Raw genomic sequence first — 17,550 nt, 5'->3', positions numbered from 1 at the left:
AAGGATCATTAGGCACGAGTGATCATGCTCTTCTGAAGTTTACTATACAGCGGAAAGGAGCAGCCAAGTATACTAGGACTCAATTTCTTGACTTTAAGAAAGCCGACTTCATAAAACTTAGGGAAGTGCTGGGTGAGGTCCCATGGACAGTAATACTAAAAGGAAAGGGAGTTCATGATGGCTGGGAGTTTGTTAAGAGGAAGATAGTAAAAGCACAACTTCAGGCAATACCAATGAGACGGAAACATGGAAGGTGCCTAAAGAAGCCAGGGTGGCTATCTAAAGAACTTTTAACTGAGTTAAGATTGTGTACAAAAGATGTGTACAAAAAATGGAAAAGGGGGGAAACCAACAAAGAGGAATTCAAACAAATAGCCAGCACGTGTAGACACAAAGTCAGAAAAGGTAAAGCACAGAATGAACTCAGGCTTGCTAGAGAGGTTAAAAGCAACAAAAAAGGCTTTTATGGGTATGTTCGTAGCAAAAGGAAGAACAAAGAAACAGTGGGGTCACTCAGAGGAGAAGATGGTGAAATGCAAACAGGGGACACAGAAAGGGCTGAACTCCTCAATGCCTTCTTTGCCTCAGTCTTCTCCGATAAAGAAAACAATGCCTGACCTGAAGAATTTGGAGCAAATGATTCAGCAGAGGAAACACAGCCCAGAATAACTAAGGAGATAGTACAAGAATACTTGGCTAGTTTAGATGTATTCAAGTCTCCAGGGCCAGATGAACTGCATCTAAGAGTATTAAAAGAATTGGCAGATGTGATCTCAGAACCACTGGCAGTCATCTTTGAGAATTCCTGGAGAACAGGCGAAGTCCCGGCAGACTGGAGGAGGGCAAATGTTGTCCCTATTTTCAAAAAGGGGAAAAGAGAGGACCCAAATAATTACCGCCAAGTCAGTCTGACATCAATACCAGGGAAGATTCTGGAGCAGATCATTAAGCAAACAGTCTGTGAGCACCTAGAAAGGAATGCTGTGATCACCAATAGTCAGCATGGATTTCTGAAAAATAAGTCATGTCAGACTAACCTGATCTCGTTTTTTGACAGAATTACAAGCCTGGTAGATGAAGGGAACGCAGGGGATGTAGCCTACCTTGATTTCAGCAAGGCATTTGACAAGGTGCCCCATGATATTCTTGTAAAGAAGCTGGTAAAACGCGGTCATGACTATGCTACCACTCAGTGGATTTGTAACTGGCTGACTGACCGAACCCAAAGGGTGCTCATCAATGGTTCCTCTTCATCCTGGAGAAGGGTGACTAGTGGGGTGCCACAGGGTTCTGTCTTGGGCCCGGTCTTATTCAACATCTTTATCAACGACTTGGATGATGGACTCAAGGGCATCCTGATCAAATTTGCAGATGACACCAAACTGGGAGGGGTGGCTAACACCCCAGAGGACAGGATCACACTTCAAAACGACCTTGACAGATTAGAGAACTGGGCCAAAACAAACAAGATGAATTTTAACAGGGAGAAATGTAAAGTATTGCACTTGGGCCAAAAAAAATGAGAGGCACAAATACAAGCTGGGTGACACCTGGCTTGAGAGCAGTACATGTGAAAAGGATCTAGGAGTCTTGGTTGACCACAAACTTGACATGAGCCAACAGTGTGACGCGGCAGCTAAAAAAGCCAATGCAATTCTGGGCTGCATCAATAGGAGTATAGCATCTAGATCAAGGGAAGTAATAGTGCCACTGTATTCTGCTCTGGTCAGACCTCACCTGGAGTACTGTGTCCAGTTCTGGGCACCACAGTTCAAGAAGGACACTGACAAACTGGAACGTGTCCAGAGGAGGGCAACCAAAATGGCCAAAGGCCTGGAAACGATGCCTTATGAGGAACGGCTAAAGGAGCTGGGCATGTTTAGCCTGGAGAAGAGGAGGTTAAGGGGTGATATGATAGCCATGTTTAAAAATATATAAAAGGATGTCACATAGAGGAGGGAGAAAGGTTGTTTTCTGCTGCTCCAGAGAAGCGGACACGGAGCAATGGATCCAAACTACAAGAAAGAAGATTCCACCTAAACTTTAGGAAGAACTTCCTGACAGTAAGAGCTGTTCGACAGTGGAATTTGCTGCCAAGGAGTGTGGTGGAGTCTCCTTCTTTGGAGGTCTTTAAGCAGAGGCTTGACAACCATATGTCAGGAGTGCTCTGATGGTGTTTCCTGCTTGGCAGGGGGTTGGACTCGATGGCCCTTGTGGTCTCTTCCAACTCTATGATTCTATGATTCTATAGCTGTGGACATGCCTTAGATTTGGTGTTTATCTCTATGGATGTTGGTGATCTGACACTAACTAAAAGCGAAACAAAAGAAGTGCCATGGTCAGATCACTTCCTGGTGCAACTGGGCTTCTCTGCTACCCTTCCCCTCTGCAGGGAGGTGGGACCGATTTGGATGGCCTGCCCCCGCTACTTAATGGATCCAATTGGCTTCCAGAGAGTGGTTGTTGTTGTCGTTTAGCCGTTTAGTCGTGTCCGCCTCTTCGTGACCCCCTGGACCAGAGCACGCCAGGCACTCCTGTCTTCCACTGCCTCCTGCAGTTTGGTCAGACTCATGTTTATAGCTTCGAGAACACTGTCCAGCCATCTCGTCCTCTGTCGTCCCCTTCTCCTTGTGCCCTCAATCTTTCGCAACATCAGGGTCTTTTCCAGGGAGTTTTCTCTTCTCATGAGTTGGCCAAAGTATTGGAGCCTCAGCTTCACGATCTGTCCTTCCAGTGAGCACTCAGGGCTGATTTCCTTAAGAATGGGTAAGTTTGATCTTCTTGCAGTCCATGGGACTCTCAAGAGTCTCCTCCAGCACCATAATTCAAAAGCATCAATTCTTCAGCGATCAGCCTTCTTTATGGTCCAGCTCTCACTTCCATACATCACTACTGGGAAAACCATGGCTTTAACAATACAGACCTTTGTTGGCAAGGTGATGTCTCTGCTTTTTAAGATGATGTCTAGGTTTGCCATCGCCTTTCTCCCAAGGAGCAGGCGTCTTTTAATTTTGTGACTGCTGTCACCATCTGCAGTGATCATGGAGCCCAAGAAAGTAAAATCTCTCACTGCCTCCATTTCTTCCCCTTCTATTTGCCAGGAGGCAAATGATCTTAGTTTTTTTTTATGTTGAGCTTCAGACCATATTTTGCACTCTCCTCTTTCACCCTTATTAAAAGGTTCTTTAATTCCTCCTCACTTTCTGCCCATCAAGGTTGTGTCATCTGCATATCTGAGGTTATTGATATTTCTTCCGGCAATCTTAATTCCAGCTTGGGATTCATCCAGCCCAGCCTTTCGCATGATGAATTCTGCACATAAGTTAAATAAGCAGAGAGACAAAATACAGCCTTGCCGTACTCCTTTCCCAATTTTGAACCAATCAATTCTTCCATATCCAGTTCTAACTGTAGCTTCTTGTCCCACATAGAGATTTCTCAGGAGACAGATGAGGTGATCAGGCACTCCCATTTCTTTAAGAACTTGCCATAGTTTGCTGTGGTTGACACAGTCAAAGGCTTTTGCATAGTCAATGAAGCAGAAGTAGATGTCTTTCTGGAACTCTCTAGCTTTCTCCATAATCCAGCGCATGTTTGCAATTTGGTCTCTGGTTCCTCTGCCCCTTCGAAATCCAGCTTGCACTTCTGGGAGTTCTCGGTCTGCATACTGCTTAAGCCTGCCTTGTAGAATTTTAAGCATAACCTTGCTAGCATGTGAAATGAGTGCAATTGTGCGGTAGTTGGAGCATTCTTTGGCACTGCCCTTCTTTGGGATTGGAATGTAGACTGATCTTCTCCAATCCTCTGGCCACTGCTGAGTTTTCCAAATTTGCTGGCATATTGAGTGTAGCACCTTAACAGCATCATCATTACTTAATGGATCGCTACTTAATGGATCCCATTGGCTTCCAGAGAGTAGTAGGGGATGTTTTATCCCAAGTTGATGGCGTTTCAGCTGATTCCCTGGTAGCATGCTGGAATGCGGAGTTAACCAGGGCTATTGACTGTCTGGCTTCAAAGTGCCCTCTCTGATTGCATGGATCGCGGACAGCCCCGTGGTTTTCTCTGGAGCTGAGGGCAATGAAACAATCGTTGAGACGGCTAGAGCGCCGGTGGCGGAAAACTCATTCTGAATAAGACCGGACACGGGCTAGAGCTCAAGGTCAAGCCTACCAAGTGGCAATGGCGACGGCGAAGAGGGCCTTCTTCGCCGCCTCAATTGCATCTGCAGAAAACAGCAGCAGGAGACTTTTTCAGGTGGTTCGCAATCTATCGGAACCACCTGTACCACCGGGGCCTGGTAGGTACCCCAAGATCTCCTGCAATACTTTTGCAAAGTTTTTTTTGCAGATAAAGTTGCTCAGATTCAGAAGGAGGTAGACTCCACCGTGGGAGCAGGGCCAGGGCGGGAGAGTGCTAGAGTCCTGTCTTGTCCTGTTACATGGGATCAATTCCAATCCGTCACCTCCGAGGATGTGGACAAGCTGCTTGGATGCGTGAAACCAACCACCTGTCTCCTTGATCCTTGCCCATCCTGGCTGATAAAAGCGAGCCGGAAAGGGCTGGGCGATGGGTTCTGTGGGGTGGTGAATGCTTTCCTCTCTGAGGGAGCCTTCCCAGACCCGCTGAAAGAAACAGTCATTAAACCGCTTCTTTAAAAAATAAGCACGCCTGGAGGATGCAGACCATTTGGATCCCTTCCACTCGGGATTCAGGCCTCACCATGGGACTGAAACTGCCTTGGTCTCGCTTGTTGATGATCTCCGGCGGGCTAGGGACAAAGGTGAGAACTGTTTCCTAGTTCTGCTGGATTTTTCAGTGGCCTTTGACACCATCGACTATAACATCCTTCTGGACCATCTAGAGGGGCTGGGAGCTGGGGGCACTGTTATACAGTGGTTCCGCTCCTTTCTCCTGGGTCGTGTCCAGAAAGTGATGTTGGGGGATGAGTGTTCAGACCCCTGGGCTCTCACTTGTGGGGTGCCTCAGGGTTCTGTCCTCTCCCCCATGCTTTTTAATATCTATATGAAGCCGCTGGGAGAGATCATCAGGGGGTTTGGGATGGGTATTCATCAGTATGCAGATGACACCCAGCTCTACCTCTCCTTTAAATCAGACCCAGTGAAGGTGGTGAAGGTCCTGTGTGAGTGTCTGGAGGCGGTTGAAGGATGGATGGCAACTAACAGATTGAGGTTGAATCTTGACAAGACAGAAGTACTGTTTTTGGGGGACAGGGGGCGGGTGGGTGTGGAGGATTCCCTGGTCCTGAATAGGGCAACTGTGCCCCTGAAGGACCAGGTGCGCAGCCTGGGAGTCATTTTGGACTCACAGCTGTCCATGGAGGCGCAGGTCAATTCTGTATCCAGGGCAGCTGTCTACCAACTCCACCTGGTACGCAGGCTGAGACCCTACCTGCCCGCGGACTGTCTTGCCAGAGTGGTGCATGCTCTAGTTATCTCCCGCTTGGACTACTGCAATGCGCTCTACGTGGGGCTACCTTTGAAGGTGACTCGGAAACTACAACTAATCCAGAATGCAGCAGCTAGACTGGTGACTGGGGGCGGCCGCCGAGACCACATAACAGAGCTACATTGGCTCCCAGTACGTTTCCGTCCGAGCACAATTCAAAGTGCTGGTGTTGACTTTAAAGCCCTAAATGGCCTCGACCCAGTATACCTGAAGGAGCGTCTCCACCCCCATCGTTCTGCCCGGATGCTGAGGTCCAGCGCCGAGGGCCTTCTGGCGGTTCCCTCATTGTGAGAAGTGAGGTTACAGGGAACCAGACAGAGGGCCTTCTTGGTAGTGGCGCCCACCCTGTGGAACACCGTTCCTTCAGATGTGAAAGAAATAAGCAGCTATCCTATCTTTAAAAGACATCTGAAGGCAGCCCTATTCAGGGAAGTTTTTAATATTTAATGCTGTACTGTTTTTAACACAGTACGCCCAGAGTGGCTGGGGAAACTCAGTCAGACGGGCGGGGTATAAATAATTTTTTATTATTATTATTATTATTATTATTATTATTATTATTATTATTATTATTATTATTCTAGAGACTAGTCCAAATATCGGCGCTTTTCTCCCTTCAAACCCCTCCTCTCCCAATCGCTGCTTCTCAAGTCCGCTCCCAAACTGTTCTTCTCCTTCCGTCTTTGTTGTCCGTTGCCCTCTTGTCATTCTAGTCTCTCCCTTCCCCTACTGTCGCTTTCTCGATATAATCCAAGATGGATTATAATGTCCACAACATTTAGGAAATCCTATTCCTTACTGGCACGGTTAAGGAGAACTATAATAGAAAAGTTCCCCATGCTATTTCAGGATACCCAACCACCACTCAAGCTTCTTTATATTTCTTACCTGTTTAACTCCAGAGAAAAATAACAGCTGGAGACATTTCCACCGAGCTGAAAGCAACTTGAAAGTGAGGTCATTGCTGACAGTGTGTATACACTCAGCCCACCTTGTGGTAAATAAGTTTTGTATGTTTTTTGTGTTTGACCAGAGGCGACAGAAGGTAAAAGATTGGTATGACCACATTGTCACACATGTAGGGGTTCTTTTTTATATTAATTGCTTACATCTGCTGTAAAGACTTTGTTTTAAATAAAAAGTTCACTTTTAAATAAAATAAGCCCACACCTATGTACACCATGTTTCAATTTTACTATAATTTTAAAAAGAATTGTAAACCACACTGTTGAAAGGTGGGATATAAACCAATTAATATAAATAAATAAAGCCTCTTTTCAAAACACCTTCAAGTATTTTTTTTAAAAAATGTCTCTAGTCTCAGCAGTATAATCACTCCTCCTATTAAAAAACAGCTTACCAGTACGGGATGAAATATTATCACCTAAATTCCTATGACTGTCCAGGACTGAACAGTGGCCGTTGAGTCTATAGACATAAGAATGATAAAGTAGCTCAGTCTATTGTCTAGAGGTGGAACGTCCTGGTTCCTAGCAATGAGCAATGGCCATGTTCAACCTCCATGGTCCTAAGGCAGACTCTCCATACCAGTAGCTAAGATTCACTGGGGCTGGGGGGAGGCTGCTCTTATGCCCAGGTCCTTCTCGCAGGCTTCTCACTGCTATCTGGTTGGTCGCTGTGAGAACAGGAAGCTGGGTCACTGGCTTGATGCAACAGGGTTCTCGAATTTTTTCCTCCCTTAGGGCAGAAGTGAAAATTGCCCATAGAAGGAGAAATTTAGTGCTGCTGTAATGAGAAGCAGAATGTCTGTCCAGAAAGAGCAAATGGTGGACGCTGGATTTTTCAATATGAAAAATGATTTTTGCTTTGGGTTTTTTGAACACTGAAAAATGCAACTTGGCTGCATGGAAGTCAATGGAACCCGTGTTTCTGCATTCAGCAGCAGCTGTGGATGTGCCTCTGTCTCTGGCACTCAGGACTCTGCCCAGGCCTGGCCCTCCTCTGTTCCCCAAGGGCTTTTCATCTGGCTAGAATGTTTCCCTGAACCTGGATAATGCTTCTTTATCTGGATGCAGGATGGAGAGAGGGGTGGGAGTGAGGGTACCAAGTTAACATTCACATGGGTTGCTCAGTCCACCTTTCCCTCCAGCTCCACCCACTGCTGGCATGTGGTCCTCCAAAGGGTGCTATATTGCAATAAGTGATCATGAGGAGGGCTGGCAGAGAGTACCAGACGTGGGCCTTTGAGGGGAACTTTCAGGAGGACGAGAAAGAAAAAATGGGGAAGGAGAATGTCTCCTTGAATAGCACTGCAAGATCCCTCTTACAGGTTGGGGAACACACTGCAACTCTTTGGTGTGTGTCACCACTTACTCTGATGTATGTTACTCAACTCTTAAATGATGCAGATAAATACTATACTCACATGTGGAATCCTACAGTTCTTCGGGTTAAGGGGGATCGACTCACCAAGCTTAAGATTCCTTGGAATGCAGAATCTGTCACACATTATTTTTTCAAAAGGAAAAAAAATGCCCCTTCTAATGGGAAGCTGCTTCATTTTTTAAAAAATGGCATCACTTGTGAAATAAAATCAACACCAGATAGGAGAACAGAAGCCTCTCTTTTAATTCTAGAGAAAAATCAGGATAAATTAGACTTTGATCAAACAAGACACAGGGAACCCGGAAAAGCAACTTCCAGTAAACCTGGAGAAAGTAGTACTGATATGAGACTATACAAATATTCAGTAATGTATAGTATATTCCATGTGAATTTATTTCACACCCAGTTATCTTTCCTCTTTAGGGCACCCCCCCTCCCCACAAAAACTGGAGAAAATAGGAGCTGAAAGAAGTCTGAACAGGTTGGTTATGGCATTCAACATTTCTGCAGCTAGAACGTGACTTCCAAGGGTAAATTTTGCTTCCCTCTATTTGCATACTGGCTTCTTATTGCAGGGAATTACAGTGGTGCCCTGCAAGACGAGTGCCTCGCACGACGGAAAACCCGCTAGACGAAAGAGTTTTCCGTTTTGGAGGTGCTTCGCAAAACGAATTTCCTATGGGCTTGCTTCGCAAGACAAAAATGTCTTGCGAGTTCCTGCGGGGTTTTTTCCTCCCCCCCTTTTCCCCCAAGCCGCTAAGCCGCTTATCAGCTGATCCACTAAGCCGCTTATCAGCTGATCCGCTAAGCCGCTTAACAGCTGATCCGCTAAGCCGCTTAACAGCTGATCCGCTAAGCCGCTTAACAGCTGATCCGCTAAGCCGCTTAACAGTTGATCCGCTAATCCGCTAAGCCGCTTATCAGCTGATCCAGCCGCTAAGCCGCTTATCCGCTGATCCGCTAATGGGCTTGCTTCGCAAGATGAAAAAACCGCAAGACGAAGACACTCGCGGAACGGATTCTTTTCGTTTTGCGAGGCACCACTGTACTTCACATCATGATCAAGTCCCCCAAAGTATTTGGCTCTGAACAAGGTATGGTCTCCTCCATTGGGCACCATTGCAAATAGCAGGGGCTGAAGACACCATCTAGCACAAATCTACCCTTTACCTAGTCCCATATTCTGACACCCTTTTTCTGGAAATGCTAAAACAGAAGGGAAAAAGGGTTTTGGATCCACACCACCCCTTATAAATTGTAACCAATGCCTATGTCACATAGTCTCAGGGGGGAAATTATACCTGTAGGTTTACAATCTGAGGTAGACATGATAGACAGGGGAAAGTAAAGAGAGGAATGGGTAAGGGAAATTAAAAACAAGGTACCAAGGAAAGGGGGAAATCAGAAAAAGAGAAAAGGGAAATTTTAAGCAGTTTAAAATGTTGTATAGAGGTGAAGCAATAATGTGAGTATCAAAGGGGACAGGATTCTTCTAGAAAGAAGGTGCCAGCAACAGGAAAAGGAGAGACATGGAAATGAACTGGAAGAATATACCTTGGAAGAAGATGACTAGAAACAGTGGAATCAAGAGAGCAGGAAGGAATGGCAAGACAGAGGACACCAGTGAGAACATTTAAAAGTTAGACCAATGAGCTTACGGTGAATATGGAAAAAATTAAGACAGTTCACAAAAGGGCAATTGGTAAATCAATCTCATTGTAAACATTTATGCTTAAGAACACAGTTATCTCTTATCTTAAGCAGAAGCTGTTGTTGCCCTTTCCTGTGAAAAATCTGGAGCCACTCAACTGATTTGCACCCAGTTACCACCACACAAAAGCCCACGGTATGTAGACAATGTTTCCATGCTTAGCTCCACCTTCTGGCTGGGGCTGATGGGGGTTCTGGTCCAAAACATCTAGAGGGCACCAGGGTGGAAAAGGTGGCTTCCGTTTTATAAAGGCCGGGCACCTACTTCAGAATCAAATGCCCAAAGCCCTCTGTGACATCAACCAAGTCATAGCAGTTTATCTGATGGCAACCAGAGGGATGGGATCTACATACCTAGTCACTGTGACATATCTCATCAAGATGGAGACAAAAGACATCACAGCTAGAGAGGCTGGATGATGCTCATGGTCCATTATACTGATACTAGCTAAGCAAGGACATAATTCAACTAGTTGGACTCGGGGGCGGGTAGAATCCTATGTGCAATATCTATCTTGATCCAGGGTAAAATCTTCACTTCAACTGTATTACAATTTCCACAGACTAATCTAAAATGTGCTTTTTCAATTTGTACACTTTTCTTGATGGATGGCCATCTTGAAACCATGATAAGGCAAAGGAGGGATATAAACCCCGGCTTCTATTGCTGCAAGAAGCATTTTTTAATGGTTATACCCCCTCAAAGACATAGAAGAAAAATGCTGAACTTCTTTAAAGAATAAATGCAAAAGTGTTTTTGTTTTTTAAACCTTAGGCTTATTTTTACTCATGACAATATTTGTTAAAAATATTACATCTGCCTTTGAGAAGAGAGAGTATCATATTTTTATAATGTGGAAAAATAAACTCTACAGACATCCCAAATTGGCACACAGGTGCTTTAAAATAACATCCTCTCACAGGATAATTCCAAAGGGGTGTTTTGCTCCCACCCTGTTTACCCAATTATTCTTTAAACACACTGGACTGCATGAATGGGTATAAGACGAGAATACCTAAAAACAGTAAAATGTTTATTTTCTTAGAAAAAAAAGAGGGATTCAAACTGATTGTGGTCACAACTTCCATCTGTAGTCAGCAAAGCCAATACTGCAAGCTTATTCCTCGATTGAAATACTTAAAGAAACTTTTTTAAAAATACAGATTTCTGCTCCTGCATCACCATATCCAGTATTTGTGTGACAACATGCTTTTAAATTGGTAACTTCTTCCTAGCAGAGAAACGAGGACGGTCATGGCAAAGCATCCCACCTCCAAAGCTCTAAATTGTCCATATTAATAAGAACTCTGCAACCCGGGGGGAGGGGGAGGGGTTGACAAACAGAGTGAACTTGAAGGTTCAGCTGCTCAGTTATGGTAGGTGTTGTATAATACTACTTCAGCCAATAGAAAATAGGCCAACAGCCCAAGTGAAATCTACAGTGTCACTTAAGATTTTATGCTGAAATATTTGCTGTGTTCCTGGACACAGCTAAGTGAAAAATCTGCCACATGTTTCAGCCAGCATCAGCCAAGGCAGTTCCACACAAGCTGTTCTTCGTTCCTTTCGTAACGTTCATTGTATGGTCATTAAGAAACACTGCAACTGAATGGAGCATACAATGCGGAAATGATCTTTTGTTATGTAGTGCTGTTCACTTGAGAAGACTTCCAAAAAGGATCTTGACCGTAATCTATTTACACAGTAGTATTCCCGTTTTGATCAGCAGAAATGGCACTATGTGATATCCTCCTCTTCTGAACAGTAATCACGACCCTTCAAAGGGAAAAACAGAGAGAGAGAGAGAGAGAAGTATATACACATTTAACACAGGAAAAACAGAATTAGCTACATTGATTCCAGCTCTTTGGCAGCTAGCTACATTGAATTCTTCTGTTTGGTCCTATAGTGTTTTCAGTAGGAAACCTCTTCGTCATATGTGGTTAGGGCAGAGTGTTACCCTAGGCATTACTGGATGTCAGAAGGGAGCAATAATAAAATAGCAAATGTTCTGCCCTCCTATTGTTCTGTGAGCATCAAACAGGACCACCAAGACCACCTTAGTGCCAACTCAGGCTTGAACCCAGAATGAAACAGATCTAGATAATGGGTGTCATCCAAGAATGCCCAGAGTTGCACATGAATCACTAGTTCAATTCCTGAAGGGGTGTGTGTTTGCAACCAGCTAAGATTTGCACAATCCTGGGGGTCCAGAAGAGCCTTCCTTAGAAATGTAATAATTACAACTTCCCTGAGCCACTTCCTCTAGGAAGAGGCAACAGACAGGTCCCATAGATGGCAGAACCCATGAGAGGAGGAGAAACCTGCTTCCCATCTTCTTCAGCAACCCTGGCACCAGGGGACTTTTGCGCCTCTGGCAATTATTATTCCTCGGTTTGGAATTTAGCTGAAGCACTTGCTCTATTTTTTAAGCATCCTGTCAAGCTTTCTGATCACTTTGCGTAGGCAGCAGCAGCAGCACTTGAAAAAAGGGAGAGGCGAGAACAAGAACATACACACTGGTTAAGAAATGAGGGATACAGCCCACGTCTTCCTGAAGTGTGACAAGTAGTTCTTCAGCATAGTCAATCTCTGAAAGCGACTACCATGGAAAGAGGAGAAAGGGGATCATGGCTAAAAGTATTAATCAAATTAAGAAGCCAGTATCATGTCACATTTGAAAACAGCTCCTTTGAATATAGCATGCAAGCTTCATACTGATCAGTTTCACTTTGAAGTTTTCCAAGCTGCAATATGGATTCATTTTTCTTACTTTCACGTCACAACACGGGCAACACTATCACACTTAACCCAAATCACCAGAAAGGGTAAAGAGGGTAACTCAAGAAGATTTATGCATGTGGGTTTATCAATCATGATTTCCAACATCTTGAGGGAAGGGAGTAAAACCTCCCTTTGCATTACATGTTTGAAACGCCAGTAGAGGAGGCTGTAAAAGAGAAGTTGGCTGTGGATGAGGGGGCTTGAAGTGAGAGGAGGCGATGGATGAGAAGGTCTAGCTCAGGGGTGGGGATTTTTTGGTCTGTAGGCCAAATCTGGCCCACCAGCTTCTCCATTTGATCTGCAAGGTCCTTCCACCAAAGCACACCCACCAGCCCCACATCTGGTGTCCTATGGGATGGGATGGGATGGGAAGGGATGGATGCCTCATACCCTGCAGCAAGCAAGACTTTTCACCTTCTCACGCATCAACTGATGCACAGAGAGTTCAATCCTGCTTGGTGAAGTGTGCAAGCAAGCTCCCCAGGGGAACTCTGTCATGCACCCAAACCCTGCAGAAACCAGGATGGAACCAAAAGCTTCCAGATGGAGCCAAAGCATTTAATGCAAATCATTTCAGGATAGGAACATTGTAAACCAGTGAAAGACAAGTCATCAACTGTAGTTTAGCTCTGGCCTAGTCCATGAAAGTGACACCCACATTAAGTCAGTTACATAAGACTGAATTGCAAATAAGATTTGGGCTGGGCAACTGCAAGCAAGTCATGATGTTTTTCCTAAATAATCCTAAGCAGGACTTTCTTTCAGCTGGAACCCACTTCTGGCAGCTCCCAGGTGGGCACCATTGCCATTCTAAGAGAACGAGGGAGGTGTTCATGGTGAGTTCTGGCACCTCTTTTTCTAGAAAAATAGCACTGATCCTAAGTAGCATATGAATAATACAAAGGAATGACATACGTTTCAGGCAGTATCAGACAAGCACTTTTTAGAGTACAGTGGTGCCTCGCAAGACGAAAAGAATCCGTTCCGCGAGTCTCTTCGTCTTGCGGTTTTTTCGTCTTGCGAAGCAAGCCCATTAGCGGCTTAGCGGATTAGCGCTATTAGCGGCTTAGCGGATCAGCTGTTAAGCGGCTTAGCGGGTCAGCTGTTAAGCGGCTTAGCGGATCAGCTGATAAGCGGCTTAGCGGCTTGGGGAAAAGGGGGGGGAACCTTTCGTCTAGCGGGTTTTCCATCTTGCGAGGCATTCGTCTTGTGGGGCACCACTGTACTATTTGTGCATCTTCCCCATCTATATCTTAAAAAATATTTTGTGAGCACATGCATTAGAAGTGTCTTCTAATTTGCCATTCCATTACAACAAACAAAGTCCAACTTTCAATAAAGTTATTTTCCTGCTTGCTGCCCCCCGCTCTAATAATTGCTCACTTCGTCATGAATGACATGGAGCAGCCAGTGTGGCGATGTGGCCGGAGTGCTGGACTGTGATGAGAGACACCCAAGTTCAAAGCCCTACTCATCCATGAAGCTCTTGGGACGACCTCGAGTGAGTCAGTATCCCTCAGCCTAAACTGCTTCGCAGGGTTGCTGGGAAGAACCTGGTAAGCTACTCTGAGGCCAAACAGTCCACATTCTCCTACCCATTCTGAAAATACACATGCATTTTTAAAATTTACCCAAAGAAGAAGGCATGCAGATAATTTCTAATACAAAAATTTCCAACTCTGTAGTCCTTAAAAATGGGATTGCCAAATTTCAAGCAGTAAAAATCCAGACAGGAAAGTTGTTGAGCTATTTTTAAGGTAAATTGCCAAAAACGACACTGCCGACATGGGTTGCCATACATCCAGATTTTCCCGGACATTTTAGCAATTTTCACCCAGACACTGCTTCCGACTGCAATATTCTGGACACTGCTTCCGACTGCAATATTCTGGATATGTCCAGGAAATTCCGGATGTATGGCAACCCTATTAACTGTTCCTAATTCTAAATACTGTATTTTGCAAGTTCAGAAAAATCCCCTCTCACAGAAAGAAACTGCATGCACTTTGTTGCACAATTGTGGCATATTTTCTCCTCAACAAAAGAAGCACAGACCCCAGGATCAATTTGAATTGAAAAACAGCAGGCTCCTCCCAGTTCCAAAAGTTTTAAAAAGTACAATCAGTCTCATGTTCTTATTGGGATACTGTGTCCCCCCCCCCCAATATCCGTTTATTAGTTGCTTTCTTGTTTTAAAACAACAGGCTGGCATCGCAGGATCTCAGAATTCCTTTAAACTAAATGTATCTTCCCCAGTGTGGGGTTGGGGAGAGCAGTCTGTGACGAAGGCAACACAGCCTCTCCTCTTGCTCCTGCATTTAACTAGGCGACTACAAAGCAAGCAAAGGGAGAGGTTGGGTGGGCTGCTGTTGTGGTGAAAGAAACTGTGCTGTCGCTAAGAAAGCTGGCAAGGCACAGAGGCCTTTTTCATGAATAGCACCCCAAAGCAATAAAGAAACGGCTCACTGCTACAGGAACCCCCATTTTTCAAAAACTGCCTTCTCAGAAAGGATGGAACAAAAAAGGCTTGCGCGTTTGCATGCACACATGTACATGGCATTTACTTTTTGCAAATAAATGAATGGATGCGTCCACAGCACTCCCATTTTAATCAATAACTTTTGTAGCGTAAGAGAGCCTGCCCTGGCAGTAAAAACCACGTATCATAGAACCACTTGTATACTGTGCAAAAAAGCTCCATTGTACATCCCAATAACACACCCCATTCATGATTTCACAAGTAAAGTGGTTTACTGTGGCACTGCCATGAAATGGCTTATGGTGTCAGATGTGTGTGTATGTAGGGAAAATTAATTTATTAAGTACATTATGAATGGCAATCCAGCCTACAAGATGTACACACACACCTCCCGTATTAGATGTCCTTGTTTTGATCCTCAATTTTAAAGTGATGTCTCACTACCCTTTGGAAAGAGCTAAATTCAGTGCACTTTCATTGTCTCTCCTGGATTTCACTGCAGCCAAGTCTGAAAGGAAGCCCTCTGCATTCAAAAGAAGCAGCCTTTAAGCTGGGGCCTTCTGCTTCCTCCCAGAAGGCTGGGAGAGTCTGGCTGTTGTCAGGGCTGAGCCACAGCAGGGCAGCACAAATGGTAACTGCTCTTTTCTTTCCTCCAGACTTACAAGCCACCAGCTCCAAGGCAGCTGCCACAAAGGAAATGGGGAGTCTGAGATGGGACTGTGCTGGTCAGACTTTTGTTCATCAAAGGGCTGCTCCCTTGCATTGGCATGAAAATAAAAATATTCAAATGCTGGATTCACAGAGCTCATGAGTGCAGACATGTCCAGCTGGTCGTCAGTATGACAGCTACCAGAAACAGGTTCAATGTCTGAATCAATTCCTGTATTTTGTTGTGAAAGTCTGGGGAGAGGGGAAACATTTTTCATCCTGCCAAAATAAAGTATTGATGACTGTAAAAAATATAGAGAGCTGAAGTTTAACAAGTGCACGGCATACCAGATATTGCTACAACCTACCATTTTACTTAGCGCCAAACTGGGCAAGAGAGCAGCCGAGAGGGTGGCGTGAGATGCACAGCACAACTTGGGCAAGAAGGAGAGGAGAGCTGTACTCTTCTTCCAGTCACAATATCTCCTCGCTCTGCTGCCCCAATTTGCTCCTGTGCAAGTTCTCTGACCTCCTACCTACCTATTAGAACTATGTGACTGTGGTGCAGGCAGGGAACTCATACAGGGTCACAGCAATGACTCTGGGGGAAAGCACTGGTGAAGATCTCACTTTCCCCCAATGCTCAAGATCACCCACGCTAAACTTTCAAACTCCAGTACCCCGTGCTTTACAAAAAATCTCTACAATCCAAATTGAATCATGCTGCTATCACATCTAGTAGTCACACTCTTAGAGATTAGCAACTGTGGAGCCAAATGGGCCCCAAATCTTTCCCATCATGTCGTCAGTGTTGTTAGGGCACCCTCTCCCCCCCATACATTACAAAAAATCACTTTATCCAGTTATGTGGGGAACTCAATTACGCAAGCAATCAATTCAGAAAGCAGCTCTGTCAGCCCTCTGCTTGGCAGTTCCTAAGCACTGTGAAAAGGACCATGACAAGTGGGTGGGACAAGCTACTTGCCAATCATCTGATGGCTGGAGGTGATTGACAGGTGGGCTGTCCCATCTACCTTTCAAATTTGGCAAGTAGGGGTAGGAACCAATAAGGATTTGGTCCACTGGGTCAAAACAGTAACGCAGCCTTAATCCATGCATTACCCCTTCAATTCACTCGAAAATTAGCTGTCAGTCAGGAATTTAGAATTTGTCTGTAAGTTGGTATTGCTCCATTTCCACTGTTCAACTTAAATCTTTTCTGAAAGGTTCTTTTATAGAAGTGGCCCAAGACATTTTGGTGCCAGAGGCAGAAAATCCACACGGCACACCCATAGTTTAATGTGAGACACAGCCCATCCTGGGGATTTCCTATGCTAGCCTCGTTGAAACGAACAAGCGCTAGGCTCCAATGAATTTCAACAGGGCTTGTTAAGCCTCTCTCCAATCTTGCCAGCTTGAGTGACAGCAAAAATCTGACCTTGTGGTCAGGGCTGCCTCGGTTGTCCAATATCAAAGAGCAAGTTTCAGGCGCTGCCTCAATTCAGCAACATTGCTTCTGAGGCTAATTAATTTGCTTGAGAGAACTGTCGCCTGTAGTGAATCTCCTAAGAATCATCAGTATTTGATTTTCACTGTTTTGTTGCAACTCATACTCATGGCTTCTGAAGATAATATTCATGTCTTGATTTCTAAGGTCAAGCTAATTACTTGTCTTACTGACCCAATCCCCTCTAATTGACCCCTGGGACTCATTCTTCAGGCCTAATTGATTCTATCATAAATTCTCCATTCTCTGCTGTGAAGCTTCCCTTGTGATTTTGGCTACACTTTGGTGAGTCCTATTTAAAATAAATTTAAAGTCCTAATAGGTGAGTCCTATTTAAAATAAAGCTTATTAAACTTTCCCAAAATATCTACCTCCTCCATTAGCTTGGCTTCTCATTTGTGCAGCCCTGTTGCTTATTCTGGACTATATATTAACAGCAGGATTACACTTGCATGTGAAGCCAGGACTCCAATAACTGTAGCAGGATATTGGGTCCAACTTCCAGTGTCCCACAAAGAGGAGGAGGAGGAGAGGGAAATGGGAGTGGAAGTGGCATCTGGCAACAGCCAATGGTGGCACAGGAAAGGCTGATTGTTTGAGAAGCTA

The 17,550-nt window shown here is 44.8% G+C and overlaps 2 protein-coding genes and 1 long non-coding RNA gene across 3 annotated transcripts in view; 1 reads left to right on the top strand and 2 right to left on the bottom strand.

The window, feature by feature from the left end:
* Positions 1–17,550, top strand: part of LOC309372014 — a 237,713-nt gene that overhangs the window by 16,265 nt on the left and 203,898 nt on the right. The gene's annotated exons all lie outside the window — the stretch shown is intronic.
* TSEN15 (tRNA splicing endonuclease subunit 15) overlaps positions 460–17,550 on the bottom strand; it is a 306,977-nt gene continuing 289,886 nt past the window's right edge. The window contains exon 6 of the mRNA XM_081915198.1: positions 460–855. The gene's annotated coding sequence lies outside the window, so the exon portion shown is untranslated. The remainder of the gene's footprint in view (positions 856–17,550) is intronic.
* LOC309372005 (uncharacterized protein C1orf21) overlaps positions 10,539–17,550 on the bottom strand; it is a 156,410-nt gene continuing 149,398 nt past the window's right edge. The window contains exon 6 of the mRNA XM_081915210.1: positions 10,539–11,302. Coding sequence (XP_081771336.1) covers positions 11,264–11,302 — 39 coding nt within the window. The 3' untranslated portion in view covers positions 10,539–11,263. The remainder of the gene's footprint in view (positions 11,303–17,550) is intronic.

Source organism: Podarcis melisellensis, assembly GCF_964234715.1.
Source record: "Podarcis melisellensis genome assembly, chromosome: 6".
In the NCBI taxonomy this organism is placed as follows: domain Eukaryota; kingdom Metazoa; phylum Chordata; class Lepidosauria; order Squamata; family Lacertidae; genus Podarcis; species Podarcis melisellensis.
Note: the sequence above shows the minus strand (reverse complement) of the source record. Positions and strands in the feature narration are given on the sequence as shown.